The following is a 19,368-nucleotide window of genomic DNA, read 5'->3' as shown; positions in this document are numbered from 1 at the left end:
TGTATAGTAAGCATTAGGCTACTTGGGAGCAAGCACATCATGGTGTGCTGTTGAGATCCTAGAAAGGAAAAGGTGTTTGAGGAAATTATAGTCTTAGAAGTCACCATTGAGTCTGTTTTGGATGGCTGAGGAAGAAAAACATCATATTAATTATGTAGGCAGCAACAGTTTGCCTGTAAAAGGAAACTAGTTGTTAATTAAGATTTGGAAAGTGGTGATCTCTTGGGCTGGAGAGATGGCTCAGTGGTTAAGAGCACTGACTGCTCTTCCAGAGGTCCTGAGTTCAAATCCCAGCAACCACATGGTGGCTCACAACCATCTGTAATGAGATTTGATGCCCTCTTCTGATGTGTCTGAAGACAGCTACAGTGTACTCATAAATAAAATAAATAAATCTTAAAAAAAAAAGGAAAGTAGTGATCTCATAGTTGATTTAACCTGTGGAAGTAGATCTAGATGACTTTTGTACTTTGAAGAAATCTTAAAAATTAAAAAAAAAAATGTTGGGAATATATCATGAGTGTTAGAGAGAAAAGGAGACATTTAAACAAAAAGGTGAAAAATTTTGGGTTGAAAAGCGAACACTGTTGTTTTAGGTCTTCCTGTTGAGGGAAAAGGCATTAATGGCGGATTTAGAAGTAGTGGAGTAGGGGCCTGCTCTGTCATGTGGTGGTCGGGCTACTATGTGGTGGCTGGGTACTCTAGCAGAGAGGCCAAGGAATTCCCCATTTGTTTTTCTTAGGCATCCTAAATGTAGAGAAGAAAAAGAAGTCTAACCTTGAAGAAAAGCTCAAAGCAAGAAACATAGGTGTTTGATAGGAGAGTCAGAAGGAGTAGAAGATTGTGTAAAACTGAGCCATGGCAGGGAGACATGTGGAAGCTGGTGTATAGCCAGCAGCTCCTGGGAGAAGCTCGCAGGAGGCAAGCAGTTTCTCATGGCTCACCCTGGAGTTTTTAGTTGCGAGAAAGAAACTGTGAGGTACACAGGGGCAAAGGGAGCAGAGGCTTAGACCCTTTGCTATCAGGCAAGTCAACTGGGCTGTAGCTGGCCGCCACAAAGAGGCTCAAGAAATACAGAGGTTTCATCTACCTATGACTCAGGTTGTTGCTTTGCTTTATTTCTGGTATTGAAACCCAGGCCTCGCTGGGTGGTGGTGGCGCACGCCTTTATTCCCAACACTTCGGAGGCAGAGGCAGGCAGATTTCTGAGTTCGAGTCCAGCCTGGCCTACAGAGTGAGTTTCAGGACAGCCAGGGCTACACAGAGAAACCCTGTCTTGAAAAACAAAACAAACAAACAACAACAACAACAAATAAAGAAACCCAGGCCTTACACATGCTAAGCAAAGTCAGCTAAATCCCCAGCCTACCCACAATTCCTACCTTCAGTCTCATAAAAACACAGAAGTAATATCACAGAAGTAATACTTTTGAGCCTGTAAACTCATTAAAAGTCTTAGGGGCTTTTATCCTAAGGTAATATAATAAGTTTAGCTGTATAGAGTAAACTTTACCTCCTACTTTAGGAACTTCAAGTTCATTTAAAACCTGTTATATAGTCTTCGCTATTTCCTTAATGACATGTATATTTATGTCCTATAATGCCATTTTGAATTTGATAAACTCCAAAGAAGTATACCATCAATAGGTACAAATAAAGAACAGGAAGGAATAATGTCTTAACAAGGACACCAAGCTAGGCACAAACCATTTGGAGGGCAGAAGAGGAACGAGAATTCCTGTAAAACAAAACAGAGAAGTGAGGCTCTGAAATGACATTAAAGGACTTGACTGATAGGTCAAAGCAGCAGTCAGAAAATAAAGCCTATGCCTCATCAAATAGGTTGGATTTGAGAATCTCTGGAAATATTTTGCTCTCTAAAAGTAATAATAAACTTTGAATCATTCCTTTATAGTCTGCATAGTAGAACCTACTTTTTATTCTCTATTAGAGCCCCATAATGATTTCTAGTGCATTATTTGGTTTTGTTTGTTTGATTTTTCAAGACAGTGCTAACTATCCTGGAACTCAATCTGTAGATGAGGCTAGACTCAAACTCAGAGATCCACCTGCCTCTACCTCCCAAATGCTGGAAATAAAGGCCTGCACCACTATGCCTGTAAAGCTAGTTCTTGAGAGTCCATTTAATTTTTTTACTTCTGCATGTTCATAGCATCAGGACATGCACATACTCAAATGCCTCGGCACATGTTGAGGTCAGAGGACAACTTTCAAGATTCAGTTCTCATCTATCATGTATGTTCTAAAGAACGAGCTTGGATCCTCAAGACTGTGCAGCATGCACCTTTGTCTCCTGAGCCATCTGCCATCCCCCCATGTTATTTATTGGTTGATCTAATTTGCTCTCCCTTTAGGGTGCCCTGATTTATTCTTTGCATCTTTCCATTTGTCAGCTTGTTTAAACTGCATTGCATGGTATTTACCATGAATAATAGTATGCTTTTAGTACCTCTTTCCGAAAAGAAGTTAGAAATGTTAAAATTTCAAAAATAAGGTGTATACAGAATGTGAGAATTCTCAGACTTTTTACAATTTCAAAGCAAGGTTAGAATATATAAAGGTGTATATGTAAACTAGCATTCCCAGTAACAAATGTAGTAGCAGATGAAGTCTTCACAATAAAATCTTATCAACCTCCCAGCATCATAGACACACCATTTTGTGCCTTTCAGAAGTCTTTTTGAAAACTGAATGGGCTTAACAGTTTTTAGAATTTCACACACACACACAAACCAATGGTACTAGTTGGCAGTGTGTTAGTTCTCTGAATATGAGAATTATTTTTCATTAAGTTCCTTGCTTTACTTTGGTTTTTGTAAGTATTAGGGATCCAATATAAAACCTCATACATGCTAGGAAAGTGTTTTCTACCCAAGCCATGAAATTCATGAAATTCTTTTTTTTTTTTTTTTTTTTTTTGGTTTTTTGAGACAGGGTTTCTCTGTATAGCCCTGGCTGTCCTGGAACTCACTCTGTAGACCAGGCTGGCCTGGAAATCAGAAATCCACCTGCCTCTGCTTCCCAAGTGCTTGGATTAAAGGTGTGTGCCACCACTGCCTGGCCATGAAATTCTTTAAGTTGGGAGAATATTCACTACACAATATTGGGTTTAGATGCATTGATGAAGAATCAGATTATCAGTCTATGATCAGGCCTGTCACACACTTCTCTCAAGTCATGGAACTAGGAAGAAATTTTGAATCCAGCACAGATTTAGTGGCTTCAGTGTCAGGCACTGATGGTACTAAATCTTCAGCGTGATTTTCTGGTCTTCTCTGGGCCTTGGTTTTTGTTTTGCTTTATAACGGCGTCACTGTCAGCCGTGACCCCACTTGGTTCTGGCTCCATATCCTTTGTGACCCTCTCCCTCAGAGTTGCTTTATGGACAAGGTTGGATTTGTTTTTTCTTGCACAATTAAAGTTCTGTAAAGTATCATAAATCCAACTCAAATGTCATGCCAGAATTTTCATAACCGGTGGCCAGGTTAAGCACATAGAGATATACTCTCTGATATAAAATATTAAACTAAGATCAAATGTGAGACAAGAGTGTTCAATATGGATGATAAATTTTTTTCTAAAATAAAATTTATAAAATTGGTTAAAAAATTTGCAAGCGCATTTGTAGAACTATCATTTTTCTATGCAAAAGAATTATTGTAGCTTCGACAGTTTTAACCAAACAGTATGAAGGAGGGAAACCACCAGAACTACGGAAATCTAAGCCAAGAGGCTTCCTGGGTAACTTAGGAAAGTCAAATTTTAGAACTGTCAATGATGATAAAGCTGGGATAAAATTAAATTAATTTGAACAGTTTTACCATTAAGAGGACCATGTTAGTAGGATTTCCATTGCTATTCCTGAGAGAGATCAACTTTTAATATGGGAAGATTTGACTTGGGCTCTCAGAAGCATAAGTCCATGGTTCAATGGCTCTGTTGTCTTGGGTCTATGATGAAGCAGAGGATCATGGCAGGAGTGTGCAGAAGGGAACACACATTCACATCACAGAGGCCAGGAACAAAGAAAGAGAGGAAAGAGTCTTAGTGTTTCATGAGCATGCCCCTGTGGCCTCACGTGCGCTCTCTAAGGTCTGCTTCAGAAAGGGGAAAAGATACAGCCGGCTAGGCTTAACAGTTTTTATAATTTCACCAAGAAAATGGTATTAATAAAGTTAATCAACAAAAGGCTAATGATCTTCCTTGGCTCTAGATCCATTCCTAACTGGGGTTGACTATTGTAAGGACTCTGCATACTGCAAACGCTTGTCCACACTTACGCCATTCCAAAGCTGAGCAGCTAGTCCCATTGCATTACCAGTGTGTCTCTTACTAATTTCTCAGTAATGTTCCCTGTAGAATACTGCTAAGTTAACAAGAAAGGACTTTACTTCCTCACATCTACACACAGTATGCTGCTTCCCTTGACCTCCTCGGGCTCTACTCTGAACCCCAGTGACGTTACACATCTAATATAGGGGCACTGCTTAGCATGGCATAAACAAAAGACTGAGAAGCTAACACCATATGCTTTATAGTATGGTGAAATTTTCCCATAAAATCCAATTTTGGAGTCTTACATCTGTTAGAATTAGAATCTTTTAGGTATAATTCTGCTAAAATTCAACTGTTTGATATTTTTATTAAAGTATATTAACTTTGTACTATCAAATATATTTACTGTAGCTGCTTCAATTTCTTTGTTTACCTTCAATGACCAAGTGGTGGGGGGAGGAAAACTTTCTATTTGCCCTCATTATCCGTGGGCCATTGGTCAGTTTCTGGTCTGAGATTTCTTCTGAGTATTATGTTTTAACATGAAATATAATTTTGCTGGAGTTATTATCTAGATTCTTAAAAAATATTTCTCATCTGACAGAGCTCTTTAAAGGCACGCATTAATGGACACCATAAAACAAGTTTCCTGGCAGTGCTAACTATGCTCCATAAACAACATCAGCTTCGGAAACCTGGGCAGTTCTCAAAAATAACTCTAGCTTGTGTCAAATTGACTAAGACCAGCCAGCACAACTAAATATCTTTCTCTTTTAAAAAAAATTAACTATTCTAAGTAATTTGTCTTAATCTTAGCACAAATGAATATTCATTTGTTTTCCATAGCTCTTAAGTCTGTAATACTCAACGAGTTTTTAACTGAAATGTGATGCACTTATCTAAACACTTCCATAAGGGAGCCTTAAACCGTTTCCCTTGTTGCTTTTTGACATTTGTTCAGCCAGTTTCTAAGGTTGCACGAATGTTTTCTGACACACTTGTCTTCTTACACCCTCAGTAACCGTGTAGAAGCATGGACAAGAGAAGTTGAGTTCTTGCTCCGACAAGAAGGCAGGCCCATGGTTAATCTTATCCCTGATAAGTACAGAAGGAGAGTGATGGGCAAGGACTGGCAGAGCACAGACAAAGCAATCGACTGGCTAAAGCAGGTTAACAACACCAAACCATTTGTCCTTTACTTGGGATTGAATTTGCCACACCCTTACCCTTCACCATCTTCAGGAGAAAATTTTGGTGCTTCTACATTTCACACTTCTCTTTACTGGCTGGAAAAGGTAAGTATTCCATGTGTGCTCAAACGCAGGCACTGCCATATGCAAAGCCACCTAGCATTAGCTCATTCTTACTTTTATTATTTTTATAGAAAAATTAGGAACGTATACTTTTAAACTAAGCCAGTAATGAATTAGTTCAAGGGATAATATTTTTGAGATAAAATGTTAGAGCTTGCTAACTGTATAGATGTACATGTGATTATATCTATAAAAAGGAACTAAAAAACATTATCTTTCGAGTGCAGGCAGACCTCACTTCCCCCAGTTCAGGATGATAAAAATAACCATATAGAATGAAACTACAATAAAAAAAACCAATATTAATTGTCAAAGAAAAAGATTATCTTTTTCTAGAAATGTTAAAAACATCTGACAAAATATTTAAAATTTTGCTTTGGGTTGTCAATAAAAATAGAAATAGCAAAATGCATTACATAGTATACTGTGCTGAAAACAGGAGTGCTTAGGATGAGTGTTGTAAAAAGCACACTAGGTACAGTGTGAGCAGGGCCTGCCTTCCCCTGTGCAGCTGATCTGCAGCAAGCATCTTCTCTTGGCTTGGCAAATTGTCATATTTCTTTCTCTATTTGGATCACCTTCCTATATTTTGGCTTTCAATGTAGATATATCTGCAGTAGTTCTCTATTTCTAGCAGTGCCTCTCCCATTTTTAATCTCAGTCCTCTTCAGACTGGTTTACTTGCTTAAATAGGAGTCCTGTCCCTCACGTCTTCTGAACGTGAATGTGATTCTTTGGAATGGCAGCACTGTCAGCATCCGAGACCAGCCTTTTCTTCTAGAATTTCCTATGTGTGTGATCTCAATCTACTCCAGTCTTAGTGTGTTTCCTTTCTTTGCTGAATAGTCATCCTTATTGAGTCTTCTTTCATTCCACTTTTGTGAAGTGTCTCGTGGAGTTATCACTGGGAGACAAATGTATTCTCCTATTAACCTTTGAGGAAAGCCAGGGAAAATCCCAAACACCCCTGCTCCAGATAGTGTAAATAAGTTTTATTCAGCCCATTCCTAACTCAGAGGATTGTCAAGCTGCAAAGCCATTCTTTTCAACCATTCTATGTATGAAACATTTCCAAGTTCACCACAGATACTCATTGGAAGAAAGGGATATTCTGACTTTTCTTCTTCCTTTTCAGGTAGCTTATGATGCAATCAAAATCCCAAAGTGGTTGGCTTTGTCACAAATGCACCCTGTGGATTATTATTCCTCCTATGCAAAAAACTGCACTGGAAAGTTTACTGAAAATGAAATTAAGAACATTAGAGCATTTTATTATGCTATGTGTGCTGAGACAGATGCCATGCTAGGTAGGTGGTATAGTTAATAAGCAATTTCATGAAGAGAATGTTTTTTCAACAAATTGTGATTGTGCTAGTTGGGGCTTGCAGGAGCTTCCTCAGATATTTCTTAAAGCAGTTGCTTAGATACCTAAGACTTAGAACTTTGAGACTCTTGACTTACAAAAATACTTTAATAACAGAATAAAGGGCCCTTCCTATTTTAATTATTCATAAGTTTTCAGATTTGTTCATGCATAAAGAAGACTCATAGAAAGCTGTTTTCTATTTGAAGCAAAATACAATTGGCCTTAAACAGGTCTGTACTTCGCTAAACACAGGCATGTGGCAGGTAATTGTAAGGCAGCTTATTTCCAAGAGATGAAGAGTTGGACATTCCAAACACTGATGGAGAGGCATCAGTTTGGTGATTTGTGACCACGAATTCCTTCTGTGGAACCTGAGGATTTGCTGAATGGTCCTCAGACGCCCAGTGGATAGACACATAGGGAAATTTAGAGTAGAAAATCTCTTTAACTTTTTTCAAGCATGTTAATTTCTTACACACGCTTTGTATCATTAGGTGTCAAGTAATAATTTTATGTAAAGTTAGAAAAAAATCACCTGCTGATAAAAGTTGTAGATGAAATTATTTCTATAAAATCATTCATATGTATTAAAGTGAGAAAATTCCAATACAAATCTTATGATTACTGGGAATGTCAATCTTGGGAGTGAGGCAGATGGTAGGTTAAGGTGTTGTAGAGAGAGCTTAGCACTAGTGTTTGCTTCACCGTATCATTTTAAGCGTGTTTAAAATGCATTCCAGAAGCTGGCGGTATAGCATAGTGGTTAAGAGTAACTGCTGCTCTTGTACAAGACCCATGGGTCAATCTACAGTTCCAAAAACGATCTGTTTTTAGTGTTAAGCCAATGGAAACAGAGGTCCATGTCTGTTTCCTGTATTCTTCTCACTCAGAAAGATCAACAGATGTCAATCAGCATGTACATAGTGTCCTAGAAGAAAACGTTAAGACCTACAAACAAATCCATTCCCCCTAGACCCTTTAGAGTAAGGCTTTCCCACAGCTCAGATCCATTTCCTCTGAAGACTGCAGTCATTGGGTTTCCTGACACTCAGGCTCAAAGGCATCTCAGACAAGCCTGCCTCAGTAAGATGATTGTAGAAGGGTTCTCACTGTCGCTGGAAGCTGGAACGCTGTTTCCAGTTCCTACTGAAGAAACCTTGTTTTTAAAAATAACTGCTTTGATAACAAGTTATTTTTACAACATTGTTTCACTTACTTTGCTATATTTTGGGATAAAACACAACTATATTGGGGAAGTGTGGGCAGCACCTCTTTCTACACACCAAAGCACTTTGAGAATAACTACCCAGTGTTGTTAGAAGTACTCACTGAGTAAATAGCATAAGACAGAAAGAAAAAAGGAAGGTATATGGATATATTATTTACATAATCAATGTAAATATGAAAAAGTAACAAGGACTTTCCAAGTTCTGTGGGGGGGGGGAAAGATGGGGTAGGGGCTGTCAGGGGTTCATGTTGCCAGATTAACCTTGAATCTACTGTATAGCAAAGGCTGGCCTTGAATTCCTGATTCTTCTGCTGCTGTCTCCCAAGTGTTAGCATTATTACACACCACCACACCTGGCTCCAAGTTCCCCCTCATTAGGACACTAGGACAGTAATATTTTAAGTGTTTCTTTAGCCATAACTCTATCTGAAAATTGAGTTGTATTTCATTGATATTTCCTGACATTAGGGAGTATCTAAGCATCTGCATCTTCAAATTGCTTTCACAAGTTTGCAAGTGCATCTTCTCAAGTGAAAGAGTGTATACTCAATGCTGCTGTAGGGAGTGAGACAGTACAGCTCTTAAGTGTCTTCACAGAAAAGAAAATTAGCAGATGCTCAGAGGTAAGCAGACTGTGGTAAATATGATGTAAATAGTAGAAGGTGTGAATGAAATTAAATGGTGAATTTTCTCATTTTAATTTACATAGAAAAAATTTCGTAAAAGTAATTTCATCTACAACTTTCATCAGCAAATGATTTTTTTCTAACTTTACATTTACATTTTTTTTCTAATATAGTATCTGGGGTAGATATTTCCGAGGAGATAGATGGTTTGTGAGCCAAAAACTGAGGAAAAAGTCAGCCATGTAAATAGCAAAAAGGCAGGCAAAGCAGAAAATATAAAGACTCTGGGATGAAGAAATAATTGTAATGTCTTAAGTTAATGTGTTATTTCTTATTTAGAGAGATGAATAAGATTTTAAATATACCTTATATTTTTAACCTTATATGCTTTATAATATATACCTTCTTAATGCTTGTACATTAAGAGAGAAGTACACAGAAAGAATTTTATTTCTTAATAGTATTCAACATAGTGCCCAACACAGAACCTGATAGCTCAGGGTTCATTAAACAAACATAGTCCAGCCAGCAAGATGGAGCAACAGTAAAGAGCTTGTCACCAATCACATGGAGGAAGGAGAAAACCACCTCCCAAAGTTGTCCTCTGACCTCTGCCCTGATGCTATGGCTCATGTATGCATATAGATGGGTATACATATAGATAAACACCAGGGTATATATTATTGCAGTTGTAAACAAACCATAAGGAGTTTAGAGAACGAGTGATTGGATGTGGAGGAGCAGAAAATGTAAATGTTGCTTTTATTTCCTCGGAGGCCAGATGTAAATGTAGCTTTTATTTGTCAGATGATGTCTCAAAGGCTTACTGCTGAATATGCTCACCCTTTCTACCTCTTTCTGAATTCTGGCTAGCTGGATCAACTCAGTTGTTCTGGCTCAAACTCCTCTCCAAGCTGGCTGATTCGATCTGTTCTTTCAGCTTCTCACTGAATTGTTCTGCTTGGCCTCAAACTAACTCTGGAAGTCTGTTATAATCTTCTGGCTCCTTCTCATTCTCTGGCTTATTCTGTCTTCACCTTCAGCCTGTCTGTGTAAAACTGTGCTCTCTCTCTCTCTCTCTCTCTCTCTCTCTCTCTCTCTCTCTCTCTCTCTCTCTCTCTTTCTCTCAATCTGTGTGTGTGTGTGTGTGCGCGTGCATGTCTTTCTCTCTGTTACTCTTTTAAGTCACCTCTTTTTCCAGTGGCATTTTTGTGAGAGTTGGGTACATCCTATGTCTGACTGATCCTGTCAAATCCTTCTCTGATTCATCACTTTGCCTGTCTCTGAATTAGACATAATTTCAAATATGATTGCTTTCTTCTAGAAACTAACCTCACCTACATTATTAAGGATTAAAAGTAAGGGCATGTCTGTATTTCAGCCAGAGGGATTAAAGGTGTACATTACGAACAAATCTGTATGCCACCTGGATATTCCATCTGCATAACACTGACCTAGGTCTTTGTATGATTCCTCACTCAAGGAGCCATATTGCTGGATCACATTGCCTCCAAAGAGAAGGCTTCACCAGCTAATGCTGGAGCTTGGTCATAACGAAGGGGAAAACATGACGGAAGTATAGGAGAAAGGGCATTCACACAGAGGCAAAAGCACAATCTAATACACTTGTCAGTGTCTACTGTGTGGTCTAGGACAACTAGATTTACCAAATAGTTTAGGATGCTAAGTATAGAGAACTTAAGATGAAGAACTTAAGAATGTTAGTGTCCTGCTAAAGAATCAGACATAGGGAAGCCGCAGAAGGGCTAAGTCCAAGAACACATGCCTCTGAACATGCCTAATATTATCTGAAGTTTTAATTAGACATGTGAAAAGACCAGGTTATCAGATCTTTTAAAAACAGGATATCCATTAAGTGTACAAGAAATACGACTGAGGGGAAAAAGGAGTCAGGTGGGGTTGAGGGGGAGATCTGATTAGTAAGCTCTGACTGGACCTACAATATGTGTATTTAATATAGATTTTTGCACCCCAAAATTCAAAATCTACCAAAATGAAGATAATTCTTCCTTTATTGTGATTGTCATAATTCCAGTGAGGAGCAACTTCCAAGCCAAGGAGACAAGAATGTTCTCAGAATGTTACTGCTCAGTTAACATGGCCTGGGCTTGTGTTGTCTGTGTAGCTCACCCTTCTTTAAGGGCGGGATACCCATAACTCTAAGACAGCTTTAGGAGCAGAAAAGGGCAGTTGCATAAGGGGCTAGGACCAAAGGTAGCAGGGAAGTTCTGAGTGCTTTTAACTCCTGTTAGTGTGCAGAAATTATGGGTCAGAAGTGACAGCGATCTTTATTATTAACATCGGAATCATGTACAGTAGTGACTCCAGACTTGCCTGTCTTTCCTCATTTGAAGCACTAAAAGGAAGAAGCCCCCTAGCCTCAGGTTTCTCTGACAGGAGTATAGAACTCAGGACAGCATGACATCAGGTAAAGGAGCTGAACAGGTGATCAGATAGATACTGTCTGTCCTCTTTCCTCTCTCCAGTCTGCCAGCTGAGGAGAAAGCATGTACAAACTGTAGATTTCATTCAAGATGGTAAGAAGTATCCCAACAAACTTGGTCCAGTTGTGTGATGAACCAAAACACAAATTAAAACTAATTTTTCTTGATTTTTATGGTAGGTAAGATTATTTTGGCTCTTCGAAAGTTAGATCTTCTTCAGAAAACTATTGTTATATATACTTCAGACCATGGAGAGATGGCTATGGAACACCGCCAGTTCTATAAAATGAGTATGTATGAAGCTAGTGCCCATGTTCCTTTTTTGATGATGGGACCAGGAATTAAGGCCAACCTACAAGTACCAACTGTTGTTTCTCTTGTGGATATTTACCCTACTATGCTTGGTACGTACTGTAGTTGTATTTGTAATACTGAGAAAAAACACAAGCAAAGTATTCAGAATCCTGCCTTGAGCATCTCAGTTACAGAGTCAGTCGTTCTCTGAAAGGCAAGGATAATGGCCCACAGATCTATGGCCTTCACCCACTTCAGACATATTCTCTTCAAATGATTCACAATCAGGATATGACTGTAACTTTATTTTATTTATACAACATTCAACTTTCTACCACCACTTCCCTAAAATCTAAGTGTTTTCACTATGGAATCTTTTGTCCACTTTTTACAAGGTGCATTGGTTACTTTTCTGTTGCTGAGACAAAGCACCTTGGCCAAGTCTACTTTTAAAAGAAATCATTTAATTGGCTTATTTTTTTCAGAGAGTGAGAGTTGTGATGGTGGATCATAAACATAGCATATAGTATAGGAACAGCTGAGATATCTCAATCCACATCCATGAGGGAAAGAGAATACACTGGGAACCACACCTCAGGTATTCTCTGACAGAAACATAGAACTCAGGACAGCAAGACATCAGGTAAAGAAGCTGAACTAATAGATACTTTCCTCTCTTTTTTTTGAAACTTCAAAGCCTGCCTCCAGTGACACACCTCCTCCAACAAAGCTATACCCCCCTTTTTATCCCCTCTGTGAAGCCCTGGCTGTCCTGGAACTCACTCTATAGACCAGGCTGGCCTCATATAAAGTAATTTTGACTGAGGATCCTTGTTTTCAAATTTCAAGCTAGCTAATGTTCACCGAGACTGAACATCTAAGATCGAAGTACTGTTATAGTATTATAATACCTCTTGCCGAAATGAGGTCAGAGGAGTTACCAACTCACTCGAGCCAGCACCTCAGTCTAGGAAGTTAGGCTGCAAATCCACATATGATCTCTAGTCTGCAACTCTTAGTGATAGAAAAATATAGATGATGTTTCTGAATGTTCAGATAACTCCAAAAAGAATTAACATAAGAACAAACAAACAAAAACAAAAAACATTTTCCTTTTGTTTTGAAGACATTGCTGGGATTGCTCTGCCTCGAAACGTGAGTGGATACTCATTGTTGACACTGTCATCAAATACATCTGCAAATGAACAGGCATTCAAAGTCCACCATCCACCTTGGATTCTGAGTGAATTCCACGGATGCAATGCAAATGCTTCCACCTACATGCTACGGACTGGCCATTGGAAGTACATAGCCTACTCTGATGGTGCCTCGGTGCAGCCTCAGCTCTTCGGTAAGCTGCTTGATACAGATTAAGTGTACCACATGCTTAAGAGAGTCAATAATTGTTTTTCAAATAAATGAGTACCTGTTGCTTCTCAGGCTGGGATGGGCTACAATAGGCCGCTCCAGCCTCATGGTTTAGAGTGAGTGTTAATTTAGGTCTAGTCTCAGTTCATAAAACCTACATATGCTCTAGTCTGTGCCCGCTGGTGGTAGTATGAGCTGTCAGTGTTCAGTTAATGAACGAGGAGCATCTGCCTCGAACATCAGCACCTGAAACCAGAGCCTGCACAAATCTGCTATCCAGGTCTCATCCAACCATGGTTCCTAGAGCAGCCTTTCGTGCCCGTTGTTTCTCCATCACCAGTCAACATTCTCATTACACCTAAGTTTCATTGATTCCAGATGATTAATGCCTAGCTCTTTGGAAGTTGACACAGTCTAACTACATAATTTAATGTCACCACAGTGCTATGAGATTGCACCCTTCTCTTTGCTTTACAGAGAAGCAAACCTGGGGGTCAACTAGCTTCACTCTCAATGAATTCATTTTTAAACAGCATTTTTTAATTTATTGTTTATCTTATCTTTTCTCCCCATATTCTACATAAAATAGGGTCAAGGCCATTGTTAATATTTACTGCTTCCTAAGTTTGAATCCTAGTTACAAATATAAAAGTTATTAATTAGAAATAATTCTTTAGATGCCAAACATCCTTAAGTTTTAAGGACCAGGGTATTTGGCTTCCAACAGAAACTCATGTACATTCGATGTTGTTGTTAAATGAAATCTGCAGAGCTCCTAAGTCTGGCTCAGCAAACCTAACCCCTCAGAACAGCCAGTGCCGCAGCTCAGTGCCATGTAATCAAGCTGTCTTTCACAACAGCTAATCCAAAGGGTCTCACCTCTTACCACCTTTCTATAGTGAGTCCCCCTCCATTTGACCATTGACAAAAAGTGGTGTTATAATCTGTTGTCTGTTTCCAGTTTCTGATTTCTTCACCCTTTCTTGGCTTGAAAACCCTCCTTTTCCCTCTCTTCCGCCTCTTCCTCCCATATCAGCTCATCATAGTACTTTGTTTTTAAGTAGATATCTAATTCATTAATGAACTACTAAAGAAAATTCAATGGCATCTTTATAGTTGTTGAAATTTTTGGCTTTAAGACATATTCTGCGATGGTCAAATATGACTGAAGAGTCAATAGGTGCACCAGTCATGACATGATCCTCTAGCATTTATCCATGGATACTCTTTCCTAAAGAGAAGCTATACTTAGTCAACTAGCAAGATTACATCTGCCTTCAGGCATCTCCTGGCCAGTGTGCTCAATAGGCTCATAAAAACAAAAGCCTTTAATTAGTAAAACATCATTAAATGTCATATTGTATAGACCTCTGAGGTTTTCAAGACCATGTGTCTATCTGCACTATATCTAAATAGTTTGTTTCTAGTGGTCTACCATCTGCTTAACTTTGAAACCATCTGTAGAAAGCTAAATGAAGGTTAATTCCATAATTAACTAAACTAGTACCTAACATGACCATAAGTTTGATTGACTAACTCTTAACTTGCATTTTTTATTTATCCGAAACCATTTGTAAAGCAATTTTCAAAAGAATTTAACATTGCATGTTTAAGAAATAGGTACAATACCTTAAACAAGAGTTGAAACATATATACAGTATACAGTAACAATATATAAACTTAAATTTGTATCAATATACAAAGTCCATATCAATGTAAAAATATTTGGCTTGTTAATGTTCTTTAGTCTAAAAGTAGATTCAATGATTAAGTTTTTATCCTATTATCCCTATATCTCTCCCTTTTTGCTTTTATCCCTACTTCCCCTTTTTCTCTTAATACTAGATAGATGAGAAAGAAGGATAGAGAAAAGAAGGCAAAAAAGAAATCTCTGAATCTAACCTCCCTTACTTGGTTTCCTCCCTGACCAAGCCCACTAACAATGTGTAACCAACCCCCTTTTAACAACAACAAACATCTACCATCCAAACATCTGTCATCCGATAAATGACCAAAAAGCATCTGCCCCTACTGGGAATGGAGACATTGCTCTCTTAAAATTGCTTCCTGCTGGTGGTACCATTTGGGGGGTGGGGTATATTGGCCAGTCTTAAGAAAGCTAACTATAACATTTGTTGTCCAGACTTTGGGGAAAATGCAGGACTTAACTGAAGTCCTAACTGCAATAGTGTGTGTGCTGGGAATTGAACTCTGGAAGAGCCCCTGGATATAGACTTTTAAGAAAACACCAATTGAGGCGCTCTAAGATGTAGGATCTCCTGGGCTACTTGTCTTATCTTCTTTGGTGTCTGTTCCTTTCACTCTACAAACATATAAGCTTTCGAAGGTACATCTTTATATTAGCACATGTAAGGAATGTGCAGTATCCACAATTCAGCTAAAGATGATTCTCTGCTCTATGTTTGATTAGGAAAAAGATATCAAACTTTATAAATCCATTTTGGCAGTAAACAGAGTCTGGATTCTTAACTCATTATATTGCATCTCTATGGGCTGCCATCTAATTTTTCAAGCTTTTGTGGCTTTTTCTCGTCTGGAACTACTTTTTCTACAGTTGTTGTAGGCTCCAGATTAGATTCTTCTGAAAATTCTTTATTCTGATTTAAAGAGTCCTCCAATCTCTGTTCTGTGTCCTCCAATCCAGCGTTTAACTGTTCAGTCTTCTCGTTCTCTAAGTCTGCTTTATTCTGACTTTTCTTAAAGAAGATATATAAAATTGGAATTATTACTGAATATATAGTTAGTTTTGTGTTGACAGTCAAGACAAAACGATATGGGATCCAAATGCCTTTTTTATAGTGTTTTTCATTTTTTGATATGGTAAATATTTTTAATTTCTCTCCTTTTTTGGGGGAGGGACTATGCTTTAGTTGTCTTTCTCCTTTCTTTAGAAATTTTATTTTATTTTTCTCTCTTTCTCCTTTATTTGGAGACTTTATTTTCTATGTGCATTTATTTATTTCTATTATTATTCTCTAAGCTTAATTATCTTTTTCTGTATTTGATTTTCTCTAAACTCTTTCCTCTGAGGAATTTTTTAATGTTATTTAATTCTCTCTTTAAGGATTTTATTTTGTTATTTTCAAACTAAGTATTTGTTTCAAACTTACACATTACCAGTTCAGAAATTTGAGGATTTTCAGTCTCACCAGAGCTTTAACAAAATGTTCCTTCTGTCCTGTGTGTCTGCAGGCTCCTCAGACCAGCATGTGACTATGGCAGCTAGCTCTGCCCCCTCAGCTGAACCTAATCCTGGCTGAGATGAGCCCATCTACCTCAGCTTTGGGACAGTTCACTGTGAGGACTGCCATGAGGCTCCAGTTCCCCACTTGCTACCCCCTGCTCACAGCCCTCTGCTCACTCTCTCTTAAAGGGATTTAACCTCTCTCCCAGAGAGGTTCTGGGAGGTATTTGCTTGCACCTTCACCTTGGGGCTTTCCTGAACCTTTTGTTCTAAGCTTGGATTTTTAGCTAGGTTTGGCTTATATGTCCCCCATTGGCACCATTTGTAACCACACTTTTCACCATCCCCCAGTTCCCAAATAACAACTCTGAGACTTAATTAGTTATGATAATAAATGCCTAGGCCATAAGCTTGGGCTTGTTCCCTGACTAGCTTGTAACCTATATGTCCTGGGTTGTTTTTTTGTTTTTTGTTTTTTTCTATTTTATGTGTGCCACAAGCCTGGTTACCTGTTCACAGTTTCATGTGTCCTTCAGAGTCCCAGTGGTGAATCCACCTACCTCTGACTCTTTCCCAGAATTCCTCTCTCTCTGCCAGTGTCCCACTTTCTAGTCCTTCCTCAGCTCATTTCTACCATTAAAGAGCACACATAAGGAAAGGAGTGGGGGTGGCAGAATGATTCCATTAGGATATTTGTTCATTCTTCAACACGAGTGTTTCACATTTAGTATATTATCCATGACTATTCTGTGCTTCACAACCATTGACTAAAACATACCGAGTCATTATGAGATGCAATGTTAGGAGAGCATGGTTATGAACATGGTATGCTGCTAATGTGAATGCATACTGCCCATCTTACACCAAGAAGAAAGGAAAAGGAAAATAAATCCTTTTCATTGGATATTTTATTTATTTACATTTCAGATGTCATCCCTTTTCCCCATTTCCCCTCCCTGGAGCCCCCTAGTCAATCCCCCATCCTCCTTTTTGCTTTTATACCATTTTAATTACATGCAAGTATTAAGGTCAGTTCTAGGTTGAGAGACTAGCAATACAATAGATGCAAATAGTCAAGGAACAAGCAAGACAATAAACACAAATACAAAGTAAATCTTACTATATAATCTGTCACAGTGATAGTCTAACAAAACTATTTTAGTTATTTAGTTATTTCTTTTCTTTCAGATCTTTCCTTGGATCCAGATGAGCTAACAAACATTGCTACAGAATTTCCAGAAATTACTTATTCTTTGGACCAGAAGCTTCGTTCTATTATAAACTACCCTAAAGTGTCTGCTTCTGTCCATCGATATAATAAAGAGCAGTTTACCATGTGGAAACAAAGCATAGGGCAAAATTACTCAAATGTTATAGCACACCTTAGGTGGCATCAAGACTGGCAAAAAGATCCAAGGAAGCATGAAAATGCGATCCGACGGTGGCTCCGCAGCCCACAGCAGTCCACCAGTGGCTCGCAGCCCACAGCAGTCCACCAGTGGCTCGCAGCCCACTCTTCTCCAGGAACAGTAAACAATAGTAAAACTTTCTAAAGCTATATATGAATGTGTTGGTAAGTATTAAACTGAAAGTCTTAGCAATTGCCAATTTACTTACTTTCAAAATATTTACTATATCTTAAGTGCCAATGACCACAGAACGCATATTTTCAAAACTAGTTATAGTAAGTCCTTATTGTTGCAGACCTCTGACAGTTTAACATCAGAAGTTAGAAGCAAGCATTCTCGTTGTTTCCCTGGATAATACAGAATATGAAATATTTTAAAAACCATCAGTTATTATTTATAAAGCATGATGTTTCATGACTTACTAGGTTTTTGATGAAATTCTTTGGATGTATTTGATGTGTTAGAACTATTTAATGGGACATAGATTCTGGATATAGTTGATTTTATTTTGTTGTTGTTGTTGTTTAGAAAAAGAAAAGAGAATATGAAGCTCCCTTCCTTTCTTGGTCAGCTCCCTCCAAAGGGCAACCACAATCACCTTGCTTGTATCCTTTTGTGGGCAAGCTATACATTAGCCACCAACCAAATGAACATATTCTTTACATATACATGCAGGCATACACACAATTGATAATGTGCTATATAGTGTTTCTTCTGGCATATTGTGTTCTGGCTGTTATTTTCTAGTTCCAATTAACAATAGATGCTGAGAAGTAAACTTGCTGAGCCAGAATCTATAAAAGTTTCTGTAGATTTTCCCAAGTTGCTTCTAGCAGTTGGCATTCCCACCAAATATTTTATTTTTATTTATTGTGAGTACTGACATTTTTTCATAGATCTAATAACCACTAGAATTTGCATCAGAATGACTTTCCCTGTGTCTGTTGACCATTTTCTCTATAGGTTGTTAGCATTGTTTTTCTGTTACACGCATGCTTTTAGATATTAGCCTTTCGAAAAGCAAAAGAGAAAAGAAGGACTAGAGACATTGTTCTGTGGTTCAGAGCACTTGCTTCATCATAGGACTAAGATCCAATTATTGGCACCCACACAGTGGCTCACAATTTGCCTATAACCCTAATTCAGGGGAGCCAATGCTATTTTCTGGCCTCCAACTGAGCCTGGCAAACATGTAGTGCACAGACTAAATTAAGGCAAGACACTCATTCACATAAAATTTTAAAAATAGTGAACAAATCTTTTTTTAAATACTGGAAATAATATTTTTCTAGTTTGTCTTTTGATATTGACCTGGAGGAAATTTGTATTTTCTTATAACATATTGATAAATCTTTGTACAAAATAAATGTTATGATTTCTTAAATTAAAATATTCTTTAAAATGTTTTAAATCTTTATTTTGTGGCTTTAAGAATTTGTGTCCTGTTTAGAATGCTCTTCTCTCTGATGTTCATAAAGTTTTGTTTATAAGTTTTAGCCCTTAGATCCATGTAGAATATTTTACATATTAAAGATCTAACTTTAGTTTACAGTGTTGCTGTTTTCCTTCGTTTTGTTTAACTGCTAACCTTTTGTTGGGTTGACTGTACCTTCTCCTACTGTACTCCATTATCTATGTCTTAGGTTGGTCATCATCTCTTCCTCCACTGATCTGACTGATTACATTAGGTTCCCATCCATGAGTATGCCCTTTCTGAGTCTTCTGCCTCATACATGTAGAAGTCCTGTTACTCTGGGGCCCAGTGCCACATGTAGTATTCTCTTTTGTCTCAGCTACT

At 38.1% G+C, this 19,368-nt stretch overlaps 1 protein-coding gene across 1 annotated transcript in view; it reads left to right on the top strand.

The window, feature by feature from the left end:
* Arsk (arylsulfatase family member K) overlaps positions 1-19,121 on the top strand; it is a 34,991-nt gene extending 15,870 nt beyond the window's left edge. The window contains 6 exon segments of the mRNA XM_028760210.1: positions 5,315-5,591; positions 6,745-6,916; positions 11,474-11,698; positions 12,715-12,939; positions 17,350-17,609; positions 17,611-19,121. Coding sequence (XP_028616043.1) covers positions 5,315-5,591; positions 6,745-6,916; positions 11,474-11,698; positions 12,715-12,939; positions 17,350-17,609; positions 17,611-17,694 — 1,243 coding nt within the window. The 3' untranslated portion in view covers positions 17,695-19,121.
* The last annotated feature ends 247 nt before the right edge of the window (positions 19,122-19,368 follow it).

This window comes from Grammomys surdaster, unplaced genomic scaffold (assembly GCF_004785775.1).
Source record: "Grammomys surdaster isolate TR1022 unplaced genomic scaffold, NIH_TR_1.0 126391, whole genome shotgun sequence".
NCBI lineage: Eukaryota > Metazoa > Chordata > Mammalia > Rodentia > Muridae > Grammomys > Grammomys surdaster.
This window is presented reverse-complemented; position numbering and strand designations above follow the sequence as displayed.